A 14147-nucleotide genomic window follows, 5' to 3' on the forward strand; every position below is an offset into this window, starting at 1 on the left:
ATGGAAATAGACCAAGTGACCGAGAGATTGCTTGAAGAAGTGCGGAAATACAGCCATCTGTATGACTCCTTCAGTCGCCATTGCTCGTAGAAACCTAAACTCAAAACAGCCGCGAGGAATGTAAACACAGTGGAACATTAAAACCCACCCGCGCCAACTAGCGTTTCGGCTGTGTAACTGCAGAGCAACACAGACATTCGCAGAAGTATAAATGCTCACGACGGCGTCGCCTACGTGCGTAGCCTACGACGTACACTACGGCGTACACTCGAAGCAGAAGTATAAATTGGCCTTTAGCAACAGACAGCCAATCGCGTACATATTTGCGTGCTTTGTATAGTCATAGAAACACTGCACATTGTATATAAACAGTAAATTCAGCGTTTGAGAGGAAAAATGTCAAATGCTGACAGTAAACATGACAATTTGAGTGAAGAAGAGACCGTTTCATTCTTACCTTTTATAGTCCGAAGTATCCATTCAGAGTAAAGTATCCAAACAGTCGGCAATATGAGGATGTGCAATGCTAGAGCTTTTATGTAAACAGGTCGCGTGCTGTGTTCATCCAATCAATGACACTGACCTTGCAAATATGCAAATAAGAATGTTAACCCAGGGTGAGGGACTGTACAATGTGAAACATCAGCTTATGAATACCCAGGATTAATTGTTAACCCCGGGTATGAACAGTGTGAAACATGAAGCAAGATAACCCAGGATTCAGTTTATCTTTGGTTTAGAAAGGACCCAGGGTTAACTATTTCAAGTGTGAAAAGCCCTTTTGTGCCATGGATGAGTTATAGAAGGCTTTTCAGTCCACAAATCACCAGCATTCACCATGGATTTAATGTATTAACGCTAACTGTAACCATAGTTTGAATGTTTTTACATTATTCATTTCAACCTTTTGAAAGTATAACCTTTTGCAATTTTTTTCAATGACTTTTAAGTGCTTCACATTTTTTGCACCATTTTAAAACTCTAACAATTATCCAAGTTAAAAGTTTTTTTTTAATGCCATGACCAAAAAAAATAGTAATAATAAATAAAAATTATATAATATAAAATGATATATATATGTACTGTATATATAAATATAAATTTTTTACATGTTACTGTTGTTAATAAAAGTAATTTGTTTTCTGCATCTCAACTCAAATGTGCATTTCCAAGAAATAATCATGTAATATTATTAGTTACTGCAACTTAACTATGCAAAACAATAAAAAATGTTTTACATTAAATTACCTTTTAGGATTAAAAATCATAATCACTAAAGAAATTAGTGGCATCTGTGCTACTGTTCTCAAATGTTAGTCTGGAGTCCTGGTACTCAGATGTGACAGCAGTGATTGATCATGAAAGCAATAACTGCAATAATTATTCACTTTAACACAATAAACTACTTCAATAACACCTGTACACATTTTTAATTTTAAGATTAGTTGTGACATCATTTTTGGTGGTAATTTGTCCTTCACATCATAAAATTACATAAATGCTGTTTATGGTGAAATACCTATGTCAAAGTGGTGTGCAGAGTGCTTAAATGAACAACTCTAGTCTACAGGAAGTAAATTATTCCAGAAGAACAGAACAGTACTAAGATGTTTTGTTGTTGTTGTTATGTTTATTATTGTCGATTCATAATTACTGTCACAACACATGAACCGTAGTTTGCCTGACCTGGTTTTCTTGTGGTTGATTACTCATCCTTTGTTTGGCCTGTAGGCGATCCACTCGGTGGCTTGGCATCATGAGGGGAAACAGTTTGTGTGCAGTCACTCAGATGGCACACTTACCACATGGAATGTACGCATTCCTGCCAAGCCTGCCCAGATCATTACACCGCATGGTAAGCTTCTGCCTAAACAAACTCCTGTTCCAAGTTCCTCAGGTTGAGCTCTTCAGGGTGCACAGAATAAATATCAAGCGTAGAGGTGAAGTGTGTCATTTGTGTGCCACTAGCAGCACAAATGAACTGGAAATGCTTGTTTTTGAACAGGTTTCTCAAACGCATCAATGTTCTGTGTTTACACTTCTTCAGGAAACTCTGCTACAATAATATGTGAGCAGCATGTGTGTAAAAGTTTGTCGTTTTGAGAAAATTACGTTCATGCGTGGTTTGTGGAAAAAAAAGATAAGTCACTGAAATAAGGCCATAAAACAACACTACACAATCCAAATATACATAACGAAGGACAAAAAAGGCACATTATTGAGTACACTGATCTAAAGGCAGAGACTTGAGTAGTCACACACCATTGGGCCATTCCTGAAACAGTTCCTGTTCAATATACCTGTCATTTCCAAGATGTGTGCTTTTTCATTTGACTATGTTCATGTAGAAGTTTGCTGATGTTGGTACACAATACAAGACTTTTCTGCATGACCAAAATCGACTGAGTATTTTGAATCTTTTTCGCACTGATAAGAAACAAAGCGACCGCAGGGGTTTAATAAATCCATATCCTTAATAGGGGCGGAGCAAAACAATCTTTTACAAATGCATCATGATTTTGAAAAAACTCAGACTGAATCTGTCCACAGAAATGAATCATCAGAAATGTTTATTATTGTTAGTTTTAAAAAGATGAGTAATTCAGTTCAAATAAGGGACATGTGGGATAAGCCACCTTAATGTGTCAAAGAGTTGTGTCTCTATACTGTTGCTGAAAGATGTACCAACAATACTTTTTTGGAATCAAATTACAAACCAAGAGGTGCTTAAAGGTTCCTGTCCTCGGTTTGATTGATGTTCCCATGATTAAAATACACAGATACTGGAGATAAAAAGCAAAGAGAGAGAAAAAAAAAAAAGTGAAGGTATATTTATATGCACACCTTGTTTAACATGCAATATTCTCTCCCAGGTAAACAGCCCAAAGATGGAAAGAAGCCGGAGCCTTGCAAACCCATCTTGAAAGTGGAGTACAAAACTACCAGGGCAGGGTAAGGCTCCGGGTTGCATTTAGGAAGCAAACAGAGCATGATGCATTGGTTTAAGACTTAAATGCGTTGCATTGCGACTGCGAGAGACTGTCTGGCTTCTGTTTTATGGGTTTCATAGGGATGACATGATGATTTACAGAGGACTGACATAAAATATAAAGCTAATATGACAATTCTTTTTGGATATGAAAGACTAGTTTTACATTTAATCATTTTCTTAATTCCACTCCTTCTGAATGAAGCACTAATTTATTTTATTTCCGGCTTGGCTTCCCTTTGCATCATGGAAAATTGAGATTTGTTCATTTGTTTTGTTAAGGGAACCATTCATGATACTGTGTGGAGGTTTGTCATATGATACAGTGGGTAGACGAGCCTGTCTGACTGTGATGCATGGGAAAAGCACTGCAGTGCTGGAGATGGACTACTCCATAGTGGATTTCCTTACGCTGTGTGAAACCCCATATCCAAACGGCAAGTCACTGCCCCACCTATCGCTGGATTTTCCCATAACATTTACTGTATATTCAGCAGTGCCTTTAAAAAAAAGTTTCTTTTGTTATCTTTAAATCTTGACGAAATTAAAACTAGACAAAGTGCTGAATGTTTGGCTGGGCGATATAATGATTTATTTTTTTATCTCATGAACTGTAATTTGGACCAAACCGTTGTTGAAAAGTAGATTAAACTTTAATGCAAGCACTAAAATGCAATAAAAATATAGTTATTAAATCATTTTCCACCAACAGTTTTTCACTAGGAAAAATAGATGGTATTTTGTAAAGATGTCTCATCTAAGATTTAAAATAACTCTTCCTTCTGTATCTCCACAGATTTCCAGGAGCCTTATGCTGTTGTTGTCCTGCTGGAGAAGGATTTGGTTGTTATTGACCTTGCACAGATTGGGTGAGTGAATGCCAAACGGGAGAGACACTCTAATCTTTTGCGCACAGTTGATTTCTAAACAGCTCTCTGTGCAGGTATCCGATCTTTGAGAATCCGTATCCTCTGTCCATCCACGAGTCTCCGGTGACCTGCTGCGAATATTATGCGGACTGTCCTGCTGAAATCATTCCTGCACTTTACTCAGTGGGCTCCAAACAAAAAAGACAGGGCTTCAGTAAGAAGGTAACATTCTGCCCTCCGCTGAGGACTTATTATTCCTACTAGAATAGGTTTTCATGCTTGAATGTTAAAGCTGCCGTCGGCAACATTTTTTTGATCATATTCAGTGTAATCGACACTATAATCCGACAGAACAACATAAATAAGGTGGTTTTAGAAAAAAACCCGAGCTTCTAACTCCACCTGGAGCGTGTTATTTGTTTTGCAAAAATCCAGCGCTCCCGCTTCATCAGGTCCAATCAGCGCAGGGGGGTGTGAGATCTGACTGTCAATCACAGGTCGTGCACACGCCACAGATCCCCCCTCACTCGCGCACGTTAATATCACATGCACACGCCACGCCTGAAGTTCGCCTGGAGATTGCATGAAGCGTGATGGCGGAGAGAAAATCTACTAACAAGCTTCCAATTCCTCGGTTATTGCTATCTATGGATAGATTAGCCAGGGCAGCCTACCTCCGAGTCCATGGTGTTGATAGATGCTGAAGAGACGGACGCGTTCACAGAAAATCAGGTACACACGCACAGTGACGCACTGACGAGCACGACCTCGATGGGAGGGTGCTCGCTGGTAGTGGGGAGGGGCATGAGAGTTGTAAACATTCAAAATTTTGGCTAATCGACCCAATCTGCCAGACTTGCCGACGGCAGCTTTAAAAAAAGAACACATAATTTTTTTTACATATTTAACATTGTTGCAGCACCTCTCTTCCCAGTCTGTCAGAAACGCTCTGTTTAGTGCCGGTTTCTATGAAGCCCCTCCTTCTGAAAAGCACAATGTGCTCTGATTGGTCAGTTGGTCCAGTGTGCTATAATTGGTTAACCGCTTCGAGCGTGTTTGGGAGATGTCCCGCCCGTTACAATAACCACGCGTTTCAACACACTTCTAACTAACTCGACCAGGCCCTTCCCCTTTATATTGCGTATGCCTTTGGCAGGAATTATTTAAATGAGAAATATTGTGATGTGTTCATTCCCGGAAGAAAACTCAAGACTACAATGGAGGCGTTCAGGGAGTTCAGAAACAATGCGCACTGAAATAGAGAATAAAGTCCGAAATTTTCGCATGTGTTTTTTCGTATTCGTGATTCGGTGGCTCTGAATTGTCAAAACACCATTCGAAATGTTTGCCACGGATGCGAAAAACGCAGAAAATCGAACCTGATCCTATTTTTTTTTTATGATGGACGAAAGTTTCGGAGGCAGTATGCAAGCGTGATTGACATAACGTGAGGTCGTATTTATTTTTTAACGTGCGGAAATTTCGGATGCGGATGGAAGGACTTTGTGCTTTGGAACTTTACAGAGCTTTTTTATGCTCAAACCGCAACATTACACACTAAAGAAAGTTAATAATTAATTGTATTAATTACATTAATAATGTACAAAAGCATAATAGGTCCTTTAAAAAAAATAAAAAAAAAATAAAAAAAGTATAGTCCTATGTGACTGATACAAATCTGTGTTTATGCAGGAATGGCCAGTAAGTGGAGGTAACTGGGGCCAGGGAACACTAAGTTTCTCAGAGATCATCATCACTGGGTAAGTGATCTCTCACACAAACATAAACTCTTTGCTGTACCGAAGCCTTTTCACGTTTAATAATTGGATTAGTGAGGGACACCTTTTATACTTGTTGGAAGTGAAATGCTTTTTAATGCAGAGCCAGTATTTCAGGGTTGTTATTGGTTTCTTTCTTTCTTCCTGAAACACCAGGCATGCTGATGGCTCAATCAAGTTTTGGGACGCCTCAGCATGTGAGTTTCTATCTTAGAAAACAAACACTTACTTTTGATGTCACATGTAGATTCTATGGCAATGTTTTGAGTTCGAAAAAAATAAATCAGATGCACACAGAATCTGCGCAGGATATTTCTGCAGATGTCCAAAGAATAGATGTTTTTTTTTATTTTACTAAAAAGAGTAAAGCATTCTCAGCTACATTTAAGACATTTTTACTTGTCTACACCCAGATGCTCCCCAAATTCAGATTTTATCTGCTAATAATTTATTTTAAAACAAAAATGATTAACAACAGCTCATAAAGAGAATTGGTAACACATTTGCTCTGTTGTGTCTGTCAGTAATGCTGCAGGTTTTGTATAAGCTAAAAACAGCAAAGGTGTTTGAGAAGCCCCGTAGTAAAGAGGAGAAATCCAGCACTGACATTGTGGATGAAGATCCGTTCGCCATCCAGATCCTGTCTTGGTGTCCAGAGAGTCGTGTGCTCTGTGTGGCTGGAGTATCGGCTCATGTCATCGTCTACAGGTTCAGCAAACAGGAAGTCACCGCTGAAGTGGTCCAGGTCTGACCCATTTTAATACATGACGTTTATATGTGTACAATATGAACAAGATTTGTTTTAAGGTAAATTTCAGATGATGTAGCTGGTCATCATTTGATTCATTCTTCACCCCTTTTAATCTTTTATTTCACGATTTCATTTTAAATGGTCAAACTATGTGACAAATGATTAATATGAATATGAGGTCCTAAAACACTGCATGGTGATTATAATGCAATTAGAAGAATGCTGTTGAAAGCCGTTTTAGACTGAGTTTAGTATGCACACTGCAGGATGTTTCATTAAGCATTAAGTTGTTTTGACACATGATTTCCAACAGTTAAACTACCATATGCTGAATCCACAGTAAAGCTCTCACATATTTATGGTTATTAATCCTAAAAACCTTGCTTTTTTTAATGAGGTAGGTTTCACACTGAAGGACTGAATAAATTAATGTAGAAGTAACTTCACATAAATATTACAAATGTAATTAACAGTGGGTAACACTCTCCTTCATCCTTTCATGCCTGGAAAATATCTTCCTGTCCTGATTAGCAGTGTTATATAATATTAAGGCTCCCCAAGAGATTTCTCAATTATAAATGAATTTTGTGTAGATTTGTACATATAAATTTTTTTTACTTATTAAAACATTTTAATAATATGTATAAATAATTGTTAAGCAAATATATAGTCATTTGACAAAACAATCATCTCTAAAAAATACCCTAATGAGATAATGCTAATATATTTAGTATTTCTAGACATACACTACCAGTCAAAAGTTTTGGATAAGTACGATATTGAATGTTTTTACTGCTCACCAAGGCTGCATTTATTTGATAACCCAGCAATTTAAAACTATTTTCTATTTGAATATATTTTAAAATGTAATTTATTCCTGTGATTTAAAAGCTGAATTTTCAGCATCATTACACCAGTCTTCAGAAATCATTCTAATATGCAGATTTGATGCTCAAAAAACATTCATTATTATTATCAATGTTGAAAACAGTTGAGTACAATTTTTATCAGGATTCTTTGATGAATAGAAAGTTCAAAAGAACAGCATTTATTTAAAATAGAATCTTTTGTAACATTATAAATGTCTTTACTGTAACTTTTGATCAATTTAAATCATCCTTGAATCCCTTGACAAATAAAAGTATTGATTTCTATTATTTCTTTCCCCCCAAAAATAAAATACAAATTCTTACTGACCCCAAACTTTTGAACGGTAGTGTTTAATGTTACCAAATAAATGATAAAAAAATTTATAAAAGAGAAAAATTTGTTGGAAATGGAAATCTGCATATATCCATTTATAGACATTTAACATATAAGATCTATGCATATGTTTATATAAATCTATGTGCAGAGTTAATGAAAGTTTTTCTGGTGTGTAGCTGCTGGAGGTCCGTATGCAGTGTGAAATGAATGAAGTGGAGTCTCCTGAGGGCGGAGGAGAGCAGGCGTCTGCCGTTTCCACCCCAGGAACATCATCCAGCCCTCAGACCAGCCTGCCTCAGTCCCACCCCTCCACCAGCAGCAACAACTCCTCCGACGGCCTGCGAGATAACGTGCCCTGTCTCAAGTACAATCAGTTTCACATTTACCCGCCCCTAAACGGCATGTCAAAACAACTAAACAAAACCTTAAATTTTAATTAGCCCATGATTTGCTTACCTTCAAGTCATCCTAGGTGTATATGACATTCTTCTTTCAGACGAATACAATCAGAGTTATATAAAAAAATGACCTGGCTCTTCCAAGCTTTATAATGGCAGTGAATGGACTGTTTCGGTTTTGAAGTCCATAAAAGTGCATCTATCCATCATAAAAGTGCTCCACACTGCTCCGGGGGGTTAATAAAGGCCTTCTGAAGAGAAGCGATGAGTTTGTGTAAGAAAAAAAATCATATTTAACATGTTACATGTTCAATTCTAGCTTCCGGCTGAAAGCCAAACACAGTCTACTTACTCCTAAAGTGCAACTTACGCAACATGTGGCGTCGGAAGTAGCGTAGTGCGTCATGGCGTAGCGTAAATATCAATAGTACGTCGCATTATAAGTTGCGCTGTAGACATAAGTGGAATCCGTATGTTCGTTTGGCCGGAAGCTAGTTATCTTAGATTATAAAGTTTTAAATATGAATGTTTTTCTTACACAAGCGCATCGCTTCGCTTAATTTTTTTTTAGATAACTCTGATTGTATTCGTCTGAAAGAAGAATGTCATATACACCTATGACTTGAGGGTCAGTAAATCATGGGCTAATTTTCATTTTTGGGTGAACTTATCCCTTTAATATGGTTTTTCCAACAACATTTACTATGATGTGAACCAGATTTATTTATTTGTTTTGCTCAGATGTCTGTCTGCGAGAAAAAGCATTACAAATGACATGGTCTGTGTTTATATTAGCACATAGTTAATTGTGTCCTTTGTCCTATTTGGCCAGAGTCAGGAGTTCTCCTCTCAAACAGTCTCCGGGTTACCAGGTGGAGCTGCTCATTCAGCTGGTGTGGGTCAGCGGGGAGCCGCCACAACAGATCACCAGCCTGGCCGTCAACTCTGCATATGGCCTGTAGGTCCACGAAACGACAACACCAACTCATTTACTGCACCTACGATGTGTTTACTGAGCAATTAAAAATGCTTTCCTTCCACAACAGCTGCTCATTATCTGTCAGACAAGTTTTATGTGTCATGATCCATCAAATTTAAGCCTAGCAGGCATGTAAAGTACTTGAATAATTGTTCCTAATTATGATAATTAAGTATTATTTTAGTGGAATTTGAACTGTATTTGAACACTACTGAAATGCACAAATGTAACTGGCCACAAAAACGGCCATTCACAAAAATGTTTATTGAGCAGCAAATCAGCGTATTAGAATGATTTCTGAAAGATAATGTGACACTAAAGACTGTAATGATGCTGAAAATTCAGCTTTGCCATTACAGGAATAATTCACAATTTAAAATACATTTTCGATTAAACATATGCAGCCTTGGTGAGCAGATGAGACTTTCAAACACAAAAAAATCTTAATGATTCCAAACTTTTGACCAATCTGTCTGATGTGTATATCTGTCATGTGTTTTACAGAGTTGCATTTGGCAATGGTAACGGACTTGCAGTGGTTGATTATCTTCAGAAAACACTTCTTCTGAACATGAGCACAGCCGAGTTGTACGGCTCAACAGATCCTCACCACAGACAGCCACGCTCACCCCGCAAAGCCAGACAGCCTTCGGCAGGTGAACAAAAATCTTCATACTAATAATCATAACCTCTGCATGTTGTCAGTCTATGTGTATCACTTTCTCTCTGATAAAGTAAAGCACATGCTCATTATGAGCAGTGTCAGTCTACGAACCCATGATGCTCCTGCAGGTGGTCATCTCTGGTCGAGGAACCATCTGCTCCTGATCTTAGAAAATCATCCGATCCATATGCTCAAAAAACAGGAGCGCCGATGTTTGTTCTTCTTTTCTCTCCCTTGTCTTTGCATGTTCTTTTGTTCACTCATCTGAGTTTCTGTCTTTGAAATACACAGATGCCAACAGACTGAATTTATGGCCCATGTGATATTTTACATTATTGTTAGCGATGATTTAATACAGAAAATCTGTCCAATACCAATTATAAGTAGTGTTTGATAAAGCAATTTTTGAATATGTAACAGTAAACTATTGCTATTGCTCATACTTGGGGTTATTGTGGTCTGAATTGTATGTACTGGCATATTTTTTGACCTCACTCATTTATTGAAAATGATAAAGCAGAACAAATGCGTCCAAACGGTCCTGAATCCAGTCTCTGGAATCTAGGAGTTCAAAGGCCTTTCAGCTGTTCATTTGATTTTGTGTCATTGTTTTGTCTCACCCTTTCAATATTCGTCTCTCTCTGTGGTTTCGTAAAGACACTCAGCATAAGAAGTCTTGCATGTCCGGCCTCTCTAACTTTTATTCTGAATCTGTGAAAAAGCTTCATTCTTCTTACCTCAGTAAGTCACATGGCACTCATCAAAGGTCTTGTCCTTCTCTTTATATCTGTCTGCATTCTTCTTTTTGTTGTTGTTTAACACTATAGTATATTTTTTTATGTTTATTTATTTATTAGTTTTAAGTGTTATGTGATGTTTCCTGTATGAAGTCCATCTGGCTGTTTGGTTTAGACGTGTTTGTTTTCAACAGGTTTTTGTGATGGTAATGATGCATCAGCCACCCCAGAGGAGAGATGTAAATCCCCAACTTCAGGTAAAGATGCCCTCATTATATGACAGGATTTACTGGTAAAACATGAAGAGCGTGAATTAATGGTAGTTTTATAATGAGTTGATTGACAGACCTTTAAAGGAACAGTTCACTCAAATAATTAAGCTTTTGTCATGATTTACTCGCCCTTGTGTTGTTCCAAACACGTGTTTCTTTCTTTCGTGAAAAATAAAAGGAGACCTTTGCCAGAAAGTGTTTGTTTTTGATAAACCACCACCCACTTTCATTTTATACTGCCAAGCTCCAGAAAACATGTTCTTTTTGTCAAAATCCTTTATCCCTGAAGCATGCTTTATTATATATATTGTGCTGGTTTTAACCCTGTCAGAAATCTTTTTATATGTAGTTAACACTCTGGAAGAATTTTTTTTTAAACAAAGTAAAACTGAGTTTTTAGCAAAAACAGATTTTAAAAACCTGATATTAGATCTTCTGTACATTTTTCTCACCAAGAAAATGGCCACGGAAGCTGGCATGACTCTATATTTCAAGTCTTTTGACACTAGACCATAAGTCATTATTCATTTTCTTATTATGTAAGATTTACTTTCACTGAATTTGAAAAGTGCAGCTTGCATCTATAGGATTAGATCAACATGAGGGTGAGTTTATGAAAGACAAAATGTTTGTGTGGACTCACTGGACTGTGCCTTTTAAAGTGAAATATGTAATTTCCCAAAAAAGTCCCCTGCCAGCATGGCTTGGACCAGCTGGTAGTCCCGCCAAGCTCATGCTTATCCTCTGGAAGTTCCTTTTGGTGAGGCAGAAATTACACACTGCAACCTAAAGACAGACATATTGACAAACACTGCAATGCCAGAGCATTGAATGTGAAGCTCCATTATAGTGGAAAAGTCTTTAGCACAGCGAAAAATTTAAACAATTCTGCAAGCGTCGTCAGAATTCAAGTCAGGTGTGCTGACCAAGGAAATTTCATTTACAAGGAATTCGACTTTGATATGCAGATAGTTGCCAAAAGTTACATAAGACCCCATTGGCTGTATCACATTATTATGCAGACTGTGTTGTTGCTATAGGCTCCGGTTCACCATGCAATTCTGATGAAGACAGCAAACACAAGTTCATTGACAAGGGTACAGTACATTTACATACCCATTTTCTGTCTTAGAAAAGCCTTTATTTTCTTTGATTTGGTTCTTTTCAACACATTTTACAGTGATGTCCAAAAGCAAGCGGATATCCAAGACTGTTGCCAATGACTTTGGTACTGTATAATGTTCATATTACGGCAGTCTGGGTCTCTCAGTTTCTGTGCTAATGCGCTCTTGTTCACTAACCAAATGAACTAACCAAACAAATGAAAATGGGTTTGCTTAAGTGCATAGTAGAGCTGAACTTGAATTTTGTGCATCTGTTGCTTGGTGATTAAGTGCGGCAAAAAATGATGGACCAGTTTAACTTTACAAAGTCAACTTTCTTAATGTACATATCCTTATGTTACTCTAAGGAGAAAAATATTTTCGTGATTTTTTTTCCCCGTGAAATGGATTGTAAATGCTGCACGTTAACTTTTTAGACGGTTTTAAGATTTAAAATGTTTTTATTCTCATAATATCAAAATTGAATCTCCTGCAGGAATGCTTTTTTTCTAACCTTGTTTAACATTACAGGCTTTTATTCTGCTCTGCTGCGTTTCAAGGGTAAAAATACACCGGGCAATGGAAATGATGTTAGACTTTTAACGTATCTCTGATTTTGAATCGTATGTTTACTCACAGATTTCTACTGAACATCTGAAATCATAGATCTACACATGGGCGATTACACACACACACACACACACACACACACACACACACACACACACAATGTCAGAGAGAAATGAGTCTCATGGTGTTCTGACTCTGGATCGGTGCTGGTTTCATTGCCACTAATCTCAATGTAATTTTCTGTGCATGATCAATTTGCTTCTGAGTGTAACACACTAAATAAACAAATGTCTCTTTTTAAGGCTGCTGATGGGCTCATGGCTGCTCTGTAGCTTTATTCTACATCATGATCCTCCAACTCAATCTTAACCTGCTTATTTCTGTCCTCTTAAACCTGTTGATTCATCCTTATTTAACATTTTAGTAACAATGATTTCCCAGATATGAACGGCTTTGATTTTATGTTCAGAACAATGTTTTCTTTTTTCCAGCTAAGATATCCCGGAAAATTAACATGATTGCTGATCAGAAAGATGGTAAGCATTTGTTCTCTCACTTTAGTTTCTAGGAGTAGCTGTGCATCTTTTGCAGGTGATCATTGTCTTCCACTCTTATGTAAACTGGGCGTTATTTTAAACAGCACTTGTCATCAGATTGAAAGGGCAGCTCTTGAAGTAGCGGTATGAACTAATACTGTGTTCTCAACCCTAATGAGCTGCATCACTGTTTACTAGGGGTTGAATGACTTCAGATTTTTTAAAGTCGAAATTTATGTGAGTCGACTTGTCGCTGATGACTTTATTAAAGAACAAATAAGCCTCAAGCTGAGACTTGAATGCGGGTTGCCTTGTGCACAGCTATGACATATTGACACAGCGCTGCCCACAAGGCTATTGCGTGAGGTCTGAGCTACTGTCTGTATGTGTGTGCGTTACAATACAATGTACAATATACAATTAGTGGTTTAAAAAGTGCGTTCACCCATTTAATTTTGAGCATCCAGATGGTATAATCAAACATATCTTGTGGCACGCTCTCAGAGTATACATTTATTAGTAATTTTAACTGTTGGAAGCGTAAAAGTGGACTTCAAAGATTTATTATCCTGTTGCGCCCTCTATAGGACATGATCAGCGACTAGTCGACGTCAAGCTTAAAGCGTCATGGCAGAGCATTAAAGGGATACTCCACCGATTTTTCATATTAAACTATGTTATTCCCTTAACTAAGATGAGTTGATGCATACCTCTCTCGTCTCAGTGCGTGCACTCAATCGCTCTGTCTTGCGGCGAAACTTTGTTAGCACTTAGCTTAGCCCAGTTCATTCAATATGGGCCAAGCAGAGAAGCTACCAAACACCTCCACGTTTTCCCTATTTAAATACAGTTACTCGCGTAGTGTAACTCGACCTAGGACGGTGACACAAAACAAAACGTTGCGCTTTTCTAAGCGTGTAAAATGGATAACTATATTGTATGGCGGAATACCATAGCAAGTGCTTGTAATATCTTGGCGCAGTAATATCTTCACTCGTGAAAAATCCTCTCACCGGCCCCCGCTCCCTCTAGTGAAGATATTACTGCGCCAAGATATTACAAGCACTTGCTATGGTATTCCGCCATACAATATAGTTATCCATTTTACACGCTTAGAAAAGCGCAACGTTTTGTTTTGTGTCACCGTCCTAGGTCGAGTTACACTACGCGAGTAACTGTATTTAAATAGGGAAAACGTGGAGGTGTTTGGTAGCTTCTCTGCTTGGCCCATATTGAATGAACTGGGCTAAGCTAAGTGCTAACAAAGTTTCGCCGCAAGACAGAGCGATTGAGTG

The 14147-nt window shown here is 37.8% G+C and overlaps 1 protein-coding gene across 5 annotated transcripts in view; it reads left to right on the forward strand.

Annotated features, from left to right (window-relative positions):
• Positions 1-14147, forward strand: part of stxbp5b (syntaxin binding protein 5b (tomosyn)) — a 51502-nt gene that overhangs the window by 23684 nt on the left and 13671 nt on the right. Inside the window, exons 8-23 of one of the 5 annotated variants that reach the window (XM_082142958.1) lie at positions 1732-1855; positions 2874-2952; positions 3272-3426; positions 3786-3858; positions 3933-4080; positions 5551-5618; positions 5793-5833; positions 6161-6381; positions 7770-7957; positions 8824-8949; positions 9475-9626; positions 10292-10375; positions 10566-10628; positions 11684-11740; positions 11824-11871; positions 12808-12852. In XM_082142958.1, the coding sequence (XP_081999084.1) occupies positions 1732-1855; positions 2874-2952; positions 3272-3426; positions 3786-3858; positions 3933-4080; positions 5551-5618; positions 5793-5833; positions 6161-6381; positions 7770-7957; positions 8824-8949; positions 9475-9626; positions 10292-10375; positions 10566-10628; positions 11684-11740; positions 11824-11871; positions 12808-12852 (1672 nt within the window). Of the gene's footprint in view, positions 1-1731; positions 1856-2873; positions 2953-3271; positions 3427-3785; positions 3859-3932; positions 4081-5550; positions 5619-5792; positions 5834-6160; positions 6382-7769; positions 7958-8823; positions 8950-9474; positions 9627-10291; positions 10376-10565; positions 10629-11665; positions 11741-11823; positions 11872-12807; positions 12853-14147 lie in introns of all 5 variants that reach the window. The other 4 variants (XM_082142954.1, XM_082142955.1, XM_082142956.1 and 1 more) reach the window with 4 other exon arrangements.

Source organism: Leuciscus leuciscus, assembly GCF_965113295.1.
Source record: "Leuciscus leuciscus genome assembly, chromosome: 17".
NCBI classification, from domain to species: domain Eukaryota; kingdom Metazoa; phylum Chordata; class Actinopteri; order Cypriniformes; family Leuciscidae; genus Leuciscus; species Leuciscus leuciscus.